General features: G+C 37.9%; 1 protein-coding gene across 1 annotated transcript; it reads left to right on the top strand.

The window, feature by feature from the left end:
• The first annotated feature begins 320 nt into the window (after positions 1 to 320).
• On the top strand, positions 321 to 5,895 carry LOC144346064 (uncharacterized). The gene is made up of 6 exons (XM_085499293.1): positions 321 to 562; positions 1,006 to 1,338; positions 2,996 to 3,313; positions 3,524 to 3,841; positions 5,049 to 5,174; positions 5,548 to 5,895. Exons 1-5 carry the CDS (start codon positions 478 to 480, stop codon positions 5,138 to 5,140), a joined length of 1,146 nt encoding a protein of 381 aa, XP_085355419.1. The 5' UTR covers positions 321 to 477; the 3' UTR covers positions 5,141 to 5,174; positions 5,548 to 5,895.
• Positions 5,896 to 10,653: the final 4,758 nt, after the last annotated feature.

Raw genomic sequence — 10,653 nt, 5'->3', positions numbered from 1 at the left:
GGCCAGTCTGTGATATGTATGCATTCCTTTAGTACAGTATATGAACTAACAGAAAAGTATCCTCGTACACACTCCCGTTGATACACTATCGGTCGGAGTGTCATACGACAGAATTTTAAAGGTCAAATATAGTTTTAGCATGGTATTATTGTTAAAATGTATACTCGCACTGCTCTCATGACAACTAAATAAGTGTCAATTGTTGATGTTTTAATGTACGACGATATTATTTGGTTAATGTATTATTGTTCACACAGTGCATAGCTATTTAAGTCAACACAAAGGTTTATTGCGCATGTTCATTGCACAGAATACGTATTTCTGGTGAAATAACATTGTGTGAATCCACCTGGGATTCCGTCATCATTGCCATTCTTGTGGCAGTAATCTTCATATGAGAGAATTCCAATTAATAGGACATTTTTAAGAGTGGAAGCAGATTGCACCGAGTATTATAAACGAGATTGTGGGCATAGAATGGTTGCCATAACTCGAGGCACACTGATGCCTTACGAACTATTCCTATTGTTGACAGTGGTATCGATGATTCAACTATGCTTAGGTGAGTTAATCTTTTTATCACAATATTGATTACTTTCCCAGATCTTGGATGAGTTGTGTGCCGTCTATTGCACCGTATCAGGTGATACGTCGTTATTGTGTATTGTCGTTATTATGTACTATTTAATCTTATTCACACACGCCGTTATATGTATTACCCGTTGTGCATTATCGAATAGTACATGAGACCGTAAACCATTCGGTGTTCCGCTCGTATGTATCCATAATAACATATTTAATAATATCCATACCAACCAAGTCGTTTGAGGGCGTTGTGATGTTCGATCATTCTGTATATAGATTATGTGTATTCATTATTACAACAATACACTAGAACGAATAAATAAATTTCTAATTAATTGAAACAAACATTTCTTTGCGTTATTAGATGAACTTGAAATATTCGGTACATTTTTTCCCTGGTTATATCGTTAACTATTCCAGGTTTATCAGTTATTCAACCGGTATCTCAAGATGTAATACGAGGGGATAATGTTACTATGACGTGTAAGCTGACCAATTTCATTGAACAGCCTGCAGCGTGGTGGACTGTCGGAGTAATTAACAAGAAAGTATTTATTATATTTGATGGCGGATCTGTGGCTCTTGGAACGGGCTATATCGACTCACTTCACTCAGATTGGAGTGTAGATATTTCTGGGTCGAACTATGACTTGATTATACCTGATGTCGACTTCATTGATGAAGGTTATTATTTTTGCGGATCAAATACTGCATCTCCGTCACAGTCTGACAGTGCATCATTGAGAGTAGTAGGTAAGCACTAAATAAAAACATGTTTTCATAAGAGGCCATCATTGCTACCAGGTACTAAGCCATGCTGCTGGTTCTTCCTGGTAAACCTGCATTGATATCAAGTACTTAATTACAAATAATGTCTTTCTTAGTGGGCAGCCTTATAAATAGCATATGATTAATACTGTAATATATTTCATAAAACTGAATTGGCCATTATTCTTGCCTTGAAATTTGTGACTGCTTTACTCAACTATCTCTATTTTTTGCATTAACCGATTTCGAAATAACTTGAACACAATGGCTATATAGTGACGTAGTGTTACCGTGCACAACTTGTTGCTGAGCGACCTCTGGTTTTCTAAGCCCCCTCCAAGAATAAATAAATACATTTAGTACTAATGGCGATCGTATGTGCAACAACATGTTTGTCCTAATATTAAACTTTAAAATGTTTGTAATATTAAAATTAGAGGCATATATAGTACACTACTACTTGCACCCTTTTTTGATTATAGTGGTTTTCAGGCTTAATGAAACACTACTGATACACTGTTTCAATACTTACAGAGCCTGCCATTGGATCTGTACTGATCTACACTTCTTCGCAATACTACCACTAATATTCTTAGCCAGTAAAGTAGTATGCATTCAAGACGAGGAATCTGACCTCAATCCATATTGTTGGCTTCTTGCTATTTGTACAAATCTAGACCGTTCACTTTATTTAAAGTGAGGTGGGAATTAAGTCCAAAGCAACGATAACAACGCGCACTAAAACGAAAAGACTTATGGTAGACGCTTTTTTGTGAACAGCGATAATCTATATGGCCGTCTGCCGCACGCGCATGAGCGAGCTCCCCTGTTTTTAACATATCACCTCTACCAGGATTTCTACCATGATTTCTCTTCTCATCTCCTAGGTTATGGCGTTGTTCACGTGTTTTATCCCTATATTAAATTTACGTTTTTGTTTCAGATTTGACATGTCCTTAAACCGAGGCCTTACAATGTAATATCGAAACAAGTTTCAAATTTGTATCATGCATCAAATAAAAAAAATCTCTATGCGTCAGACAATATGATTACAGATAGCATTTTTAAAAAACCCACGTGAGTTTTGGTGAGTTTAATTTCAAAATGTAACACAATACGATTTACCTATATAAAAATTCATGACCATTCATCAAGAGTCGAACAAATTGAACTAGGTAATTTTCTCATACGAGTATACATAAGCCACGTGTATTGTAGGTCAAAGTTTATTCGCTATTACAACAAATCCGTTAGTTTATTCTAATCTAGTGTTTTCTAATAGAGACTAAAATCTGAACAGCCAAGTGGAATAACAACCAATAAACACTTATATCGTTTCAGAATTATTATATTTTGGGGCGAATTCATAAAATCACAACATAGTTGAACGTAAGCAGTACAAGATGAGGGAGATACGTAAAAACATAATATGAAAATGCTTACACTATAAGAACATTCGAAAACAATTCAGATAATGTATACACAATATGAACGTGATAATATTATAAAAAGCACTTGTATAAACATATTTAACAGTGTTGTTACGAATAATTCACTGTTGATAAATGTGTAATTAGTTCGCAACCAGTTGTTGTTTACGAATAGTGCCATGACACGCCGTTTATTTTATTTATATTAATAGTGCAAGTAACTGACATGGAACTGTACATAGCTGGCAACCCTGACGTGCTTAAAGACGGTGAAACATATACTGTTACTTGCAAAACATTCAATGGAAGACCATTTGCAAATCTATCCCTGCGAATAGACGACATAGAAGTTGGTATGTCTGTTATCATTGATAACGGAAATGGCACATTTAACTCTATAATATCGAGTATGTTCACATACAGCTACACAGAAGCATCGACGTATACTGGGAAATCCTTTTATTGTGTTGCTGAACAAGACAGCACAGTGCTCGTTCGGTTGAACAAAACCTTTAATATCGATGGTATTGGTAAGTCATACACTATAAGAACATTCGAAAACAATTCAGATAATGTATACACAATATGAACGTGATAATATTATAAAAAGCACTTGTATAAACATATTTAACAGTGTTGTTACGAATAATTCACTGTTGATAAATGTGTAATTAGTTCGCAACCAGTTGTTGTTTACGAATAGTGCCATGACACGCCGTTTATTTTATTTATATTAATAGTGCAAGTAACTGACATGGAACTGTACATAGCTGGCAACCCTGACGTGCTTAAAGACGGTGAAACATATACTGTTACTTGCAAAACATTCAATGGAAGACCATTTGCAAATCTATCCCTGCGAATAGACGACATAGAAGTTGGTATGTCTGTTATCATTGATAACGGAAATGGCACATTTAACTCTATAATATCGAGTATGTTCACATACAGCTACACAGAAGCATCGACGTATACTGGGAAATCCTTTTATTGTGTTGCTGAACAAGACAGCACAGTGCTCGTTCGGTTGAACAAAACCTTTAATATCGATGGTATTGGTAAGTCATAATAAATCATGCCCTTTGTTCATTATATTTACGTTTGTTTTTAACAATTTTAAACTATTGTTTTTTGTTCGTGTTTTGTTTTTTAAGTGTACAGCAAATACCATTAGAATAGCTATAAGAAGATGTCTCACGTGAGCAATCCTAAATTGTTAAAGTGCCTATGAAATGCCTGTTACTTTCTTGCACAAAATCATTTATTGGTGCCTCAGTACTCTATGTCTACGTCGATGTTTTCTAAGTTTGTCAAAATCGAGTTTAACGTCCTGCTTGTCCCTTACCAAAATAGAACAAGTGTCATTTATGTCTGAGACAGGTTTGAAATTGAAACATGTCTGTTTTCTGTGTCTGCGACATACTTCAGGTTCGTCCCATATATGTTTCTTACACTTGCTCGTTTGAAAATAGCATAATTTCGGACTGACTTTAGAGACATGAAGTGTTCACTAGACATAGTTAAGGCATGTTTGGGACATGTTTGAAGCTTGTCTTGAATATCTTATATAAACATATATGAAATATGTTTCAGACGCTTTTCAAACTTGAATACAATTAGTGGCCACAATGAAAAAATTGGCACGTACGCGCTGATTTAGGGGTGGTTTGCTCAGAAATGGTTCTAAAATGCTTTTAGATTTAAAATATTCCTGGGAGAGATCACCCAGACGTCCCTTAAGAGAGAGGGAAAACCATCCCGTGCTCACCGCCATCGCACAGCTTGCGCAGTCGTTAATGGGAGCGCGCCCCCATACCACATTTCTGAATTCCCAACAGTAAGGGGGTCTTTGGTGAACGTGGGCTGACCCGGAATTAAGTTCTTTAAAAAGTGTTAATACTATGTAAGATTTAATGTTTTGGCACTTGTCTTTAAAGCCAAGTTGTTATTTTATATATGAGGAAAGTTAGGTGAATAAATCTGCGGTATGATGGTATAAGGAGAATGCCCATCCTAACTTTTTCTCACGAGAAATATCTCACATTTACTCGAATAGGAGTAATTACTTTTACCAAAACGATTACTGATTATTTCAGTGGAACACAAATCCAAAGCGGGAAATGTGTTATTTTTTTACCGTTTTTTTTGCTATGATATCATATATCCGTCGTAAATCAGATTATTGTGGGGCTAAAAAAACTACATCCTACATTTTCATATGCTCAAATGTTGTTTTATAAACGTGATTCAAACGTTAATTATTAGGAAACGAGAATGTTATAGCGGACTCTGCATGTAAGGGAGCAATGAGCTGCTTATTCTGGTTATTTTCATGTGTGGGGTACAACTTACTCTGAAAATTACTGACATTCCATAATAATCGGCAACAAGGTGAGTACACTTCATCAAATGCATACAAATTATTTGGACAATTCTTAAGTGATAACATATCCAAACGCTAGCTAATGGATTGTGCATTTTACTGTAACTTTTCTTAAATAAACAAACATAGAACAAAATTCGAACTTATTTAGTAAAGCAGAAAGCTATACAGGTTAAAAATGCAAACTATATTGACCATGACAATTAACATTTATAACACAATAATACAAAATAAATACGATTAAGTTAGATATGTTTTTTTATGTTTTACACAACCAAGTTCATTTAAACGTTGACTTTTAATGGAACCCATTGTATTTATATACCCTGAGAAATAATTTAGCGTTTTTACATTGTTGGCCTTTCTTCATTTACTCTGTAGGCACAGAACCCATTTATCAACACTTGCATCGGTCTGACGCTGAGCTTTGAATTCACGATCAGTATTCACGCTTACGTATAGAGTGGGATTAATGGCGCAAATGTACTGTACGTGATTATTAGTTGTAAGATCCGGGATTTCGTTTCCATTACTATTATATGATTTGGATGTTTTCTTTATAGAGTTTGACTCGTCATTTTTTATTGTGCTATAGCCGAATTTCTGACTAATCATTTTTATTCAAATTCTGTGTACCATATTCTTTGCAACCTATACTGTAGAAATTTGTATGTACATGTGCATTTGAATTAAACGCAAAAGTAGCAAAAATGGTACAATTTAGAAAAATATGAATGTGATTGTATTCTTTTTTTCCACATTTTTGTTACTCATAAATATTGTGTTCACATACCTAAACTGTACAGTTGTTCAAATTATAATAGTAACCGTTAACTGCACACTATTTTATGATGAACATTTATATATGTCACGTAGATATGACTAGGAATAATGTTTTGTTGAATCGTGGTATATCTGTTTTTTGTGGTATATCTGAAATTTTTGAGAGACAAGCTACAAAACTGAGGCAATATAAGTGACAAAACAACAGAGAAATAAAGTCATAAAAGAAAACAAGTAAATAACAAGATAAATTGATATGTTCCAATGTACATGCTGTTCCATATTCTAGACCTATTGTACGACGGAAGTTTCAAATGATGTTACTGCTCATCGATATAAAAGAAATTGAAAACTCATTGACATTATATGGGGAAAAGATTATATAAATTCCAAGGTATTTGAGTGAGTTTGTATGGTGGGCGGAAATGTACAACAGTTTAACATTTCTGCGATTTCTCTCCTTTTTCCGTGTATACGACCAAGTGACGTTGGGGCGTCAACTTCTAGAAAAAATAACACTTGTAAACAATTCTATTATAATCGAACTTCTAGCAACCGTAGTTGAAGTATAATTTTGAATATCTAGTTGAAAAAATTTTTTGTTTCACTTACGAACCATGTTTAACACGCTATTTTTTAGAGATAATTGGAGCAATCGAACAAATGCACCACATGATTACATTGTAGCGCAGCATTTCTATGTCCCACACGGTCACTTTATACCGTGACTACTTCCATACCACAAGGTCTTTTTGTCCTTGACGCTCAAATGCACTACGTCCAAATACAATGCACATCACACCGTCATTTCACCCTGCACGTGCATCTCACGTCGAATATCACGTCTTTCCACGTGTACACTGTTGCTTACATGGTCTTACCCTCGCGTTGATATCTACTAAGCCATAAAAATGATCATCATATTGTGACGTTAAATGCGGGGGGGGGGCCTTTATGGGGCTACACCGTATTCAGGATCGGGGAGTTTGTCTTTAATACCGGTCTAATAGTCTTTGTCTTTGGTAGCGTGCTTATCTTATAAGTCTCCTCCCTCTCAGCTCGTCCGCTGTCACAGGGTGGGGATCGTTTGGTGAATGTATATCACCACAACTGAGACTGTGCAGAGAAAGAAATATACCAGTAACGATTATAACAAATCAACACAACACAATATATACGGTTTCCTGTACTTTAATAAACAAATAACAGGGATGCTGGTCACTGGAACCAGCAAGGAGGGGGATACACTGTAAAATAAAATAAATTAGAGACTTGATCGATGCTGCAGGGAACACTCCACTCTCCATTGGACAGCAATGTGCAATGTTGCGTTCCTTCGTATCTGGCACACTGGCGAAGCAGCTGCACTACAATTTAAACTCGTGCTCTGTGTCCAGGGAGTATCGGCAACTGCACTGCTATCTGCTGCTACTGGTAGCACTGGTACAACGGGAGTAGTTCAGGCAGTGAGCTTCGGTGGTTCCTGTTGATCAGCAGGGATCACTGCACAGCACGTCTGCATATGTACCCCTGTATAGGGTACAGCTCACTGGAGTCAGGAATCAGCATCACAAGATGTTACAGGATCAAGTCAGGTCACCTTCCTGACTAAAGATTTTCCCTTATGTCTCAACTTAAATACCCTAGCTAATTTATGGCCATGCAAATAATAAAATGTATATAACGAAATGATTGGTTATCTCGAAATAGTCGACAAATCAGTGTACAGAGGATGCCAATTTTGGTAGTGGAATAAACCACTCTTAATCCAAGCTCTACCAATTTAAAGTAGGAGACTCGGGTCAATGATGTCATATTTATTTTCATTGCCAACAACACTGGGCTCAGCACATTCCAAGGTATTTCACAATCACCATGTCACTGTCTGAGACATACCATTATGCCACAGGGAGAGACAGGATGTATGTATCTCAAATTCTGCTGACAACACAATCCAGTGACTGTATCAGCAGTCTTAAAAATAAACATGTGCAATGGGTTGTTGCAAAGTATCCAAACATGTGCGCTTTTATTTCACACAGCCAGGGTGTACTTTTCACTTACAATTTATGTCACATTATTCCCCCCTGAGTTCAACACACCGGGGTTGATTTCATAGCATTTTTTCACAGACATAAATTATCTTGAAAAATTGAAATTGGTTATACATTTAGTGGTAATTATTATCTGAAGTCTATCCTCTCAATCGAAATAGTACACAAAATCAAGGACAGACGTCACAGCTCAAGTTGACTTTTGACTGCCATTTTGTTTGTCAATTTTAACCTCTCTCCCCAAACTCCCAATGCTGGTCTGCAGCCCAGCAGTAGGAATGTGGTTTGAGATCTTTCTGGCCACAAATAAAATAAAAACTAGTTTTCATGAATACGTCAAAAATAATTAAATATGGAGTAGTTTATTCTTCACGCACAAGTGCGGGTTTTCTACTTTTAAATTTCTAGTTACACTAAATCCAAATGGAAATATATATATGCCACCCAAATAAAGGTAAATACATTTTTCACGGCAGTGCAAATTTCCCATACAGGGTTATTCACTCACAGTTTATAGTTCAGTTCTATTTCATGTCTTCCTCATCTGATTCCACAAAAATGCACTTTGACTGGTTCATAATTTTCACTTTCATCTGATCTCTCCTAATGTCTTCATCACAACCGTCGCATACTCTCGACCTTTCTTTATTCCGAGTTGCTTCCAGCTTCCCCAATTAACTCTCACGGCGGGCGCCAACCGTGACATCTCTTTCCATTTTGGTCTGATTCCGCATTCCTTCGCCCTCTTTACTGGACCTATTTCTGCATCAGCCGTCTGGGCTTCCTTTATCTGATCACCGCTCACCTTAGGTTGAATTCTGACAGCCCGTACCTGGGTCTCCATTTCCGCTTCCACCATCCTGGTGTCCACTATTCCTTTTCCCATATTCACCTTTTCTGTGTCCCTCATGCAAGTGGGAGTATCCTGCAATGAACTGCTATACTCTCCGGCCCTGGAAATCACAGCGCTATGTTCCCCCTGCCAACCACATTTCCCACATGGTCTCCTTATAACCCGTCAGTTTTCCCGTGGATTTTCTTTGGCCTATAACCTTATACTCGGATTCCCCAAGGACTTCAATCCACCTGGCGAGTTTTCCTCCTGGACACTTAAATCTCAACAACCACCTTAGAGCTGCATGATCAGTCCTGATGGTGAATTTCCTACCGTACTGTCACGAAATTCACCAATACCAGTAATTCTTTCCTTGTGATGCAATAATTCCTTTCCGCTTTACTCAGCGACCTGCTGCCATACCTTATCACCCTTTCCTTTTCATCCTGGACCTGTGATAAGACAGCACTAATACCTGTTTCACTTGCGTCTGTATCCAGCACATATTCTCCTGTTTCCTGTGGATACGCTAGTACAGGGGCAGACATCAGACACTCCTTTAATACCTGGAAAGCAATCTCACATTCTGTATCCCAGTTAAACACTTCATTTTTCTCCGTTAATCTATGCAAAGGTACTGCTATTTTGGCAAATCCTTGTACATACCGGCAGTAGTAGGACGCCATCCCCAAGAAACTTCTTACATTCTTCACACTTTTTGGCGTTGGCCACTCCTTTATGGTTCTCTCGCTTTGTCTGGATCCGTCGCTACACCATCTTTTGACACTACATGTATATGACCCGAATACATTACACTGGTTCTGCACAGGTCACATTTCTTTGGCTTGAGTCTTAACCCGGCTACCAGCAATCTGTCCAATACTTTTTCCAAACGCTCTAACTTCTCATATACATCTCTGCCGTACATAATAATATCGTTTAAGGTCTAGGAACTACAACTTGGTTCAATAATACTGGCTTTTAGCATCTTTTCTACTTCCAATGCAGGTCTCTGCACCACATGTATACGTTGATATTGTTTTCTTGACAGCAGTGTTTCTGATGCCCCAGTATCTATTAACAATATCTTTGCAATCCACCTCCCTTGTCTGCCGCAAATATCCCGCCTGTCGCCCTAGTATAGTCATGTACAGTAGGGAGGGGTCTACTTTCTATTTTGGGGGGTCTCTGTATCTGGTTCCTCTAGTTTCTTTTCCCCTTGCTGTGTACCCTGCCCCTCCTTCTCTGCACCATTTTTACTGCCTGTTGGGGTTGCCTGGGCCTGTCTGCATTTCCGACCCAGCCCTGGTCCCTGGGGTTAGTTTTGATGCATTTCCAGCGTATCTGCTTGGTGGGGTGGTACAGTTTCTCTTTATATACCTCCGTCCACCACATCTGTAACACTCAATTTCTATCAGGCGCCACCTTTCTGGTCCTTCTGGTCCCCCACTGCATGGCTGTTCTGCTATCAGGCTTGGTTGAAATTGTCCTACCCCCATTTCTTTCATTCCTTCATTCAGCTCCATCACCTCCGAGTCACAATCAGCATTCAGCACTCTGTCAAATCTGGGGTACTGCTCAGCCAGTCTTTGTTTCTCTGACGACATCACGTGTGACTCAGTCTCCAATGCAGCCTGTATTGCCTGGTCAAATGTTTTTGGATTTGCTCTAAATATACCGTCTCTTATTTCCTTTTCAGGGATGGCATTCTTAAAATACTGCCTGCCTAGCCTTTCCTGGGAAGCAGGATCCATACCTGGGTAGGCCATCTCTGTTAATTCCCGTATAGCTTCACCCAATTCTTGCAAACTTTCA

This window comes from Saccoglossus kowalevskii, chromosome 5 (assembly GCF_978046115.1).
Source record: "Saccoglossus kowalevskii chromosome 5, keSacKowa6.1, whole genome shotgun sequence".
Lineage (NCBI taxonomy): Eukaryota > Metazoa > Hemichordata > Enteropneusta > Harrimaniidae > Saccoglossus > Saccoglossus kowalevskii.
The sequence above is the reverse complement of the archived record's forward strand: the minus strand, read 5'-3'. Positions and strand labels throughout refer to the sequence as shown.

Excerpts from the sequence above, each read along its gene's own strand:
- LOC144346064 (XM_085499293.1), top strand. The coding sequence starts at position 478 with ATGGTTGCCATAACTCGAGGCACACTGATGCCTTACGAACTATTCCTA. Across the intron at positions 563-1,005 it reads GATGATTCAACTATGCTTAG|GTTTATCAGTTATTCAACCG; the intron begins GTGAGTTAATCT and ends TAACTATTCCAG. Across the intron at positions 3,314-3,523 it reads CTTTAATATCGATGGTATTG|TGCAAGTAACTGACATGGAA; the intron begins GTAAGTCATACA and ends TTATATTAATAG.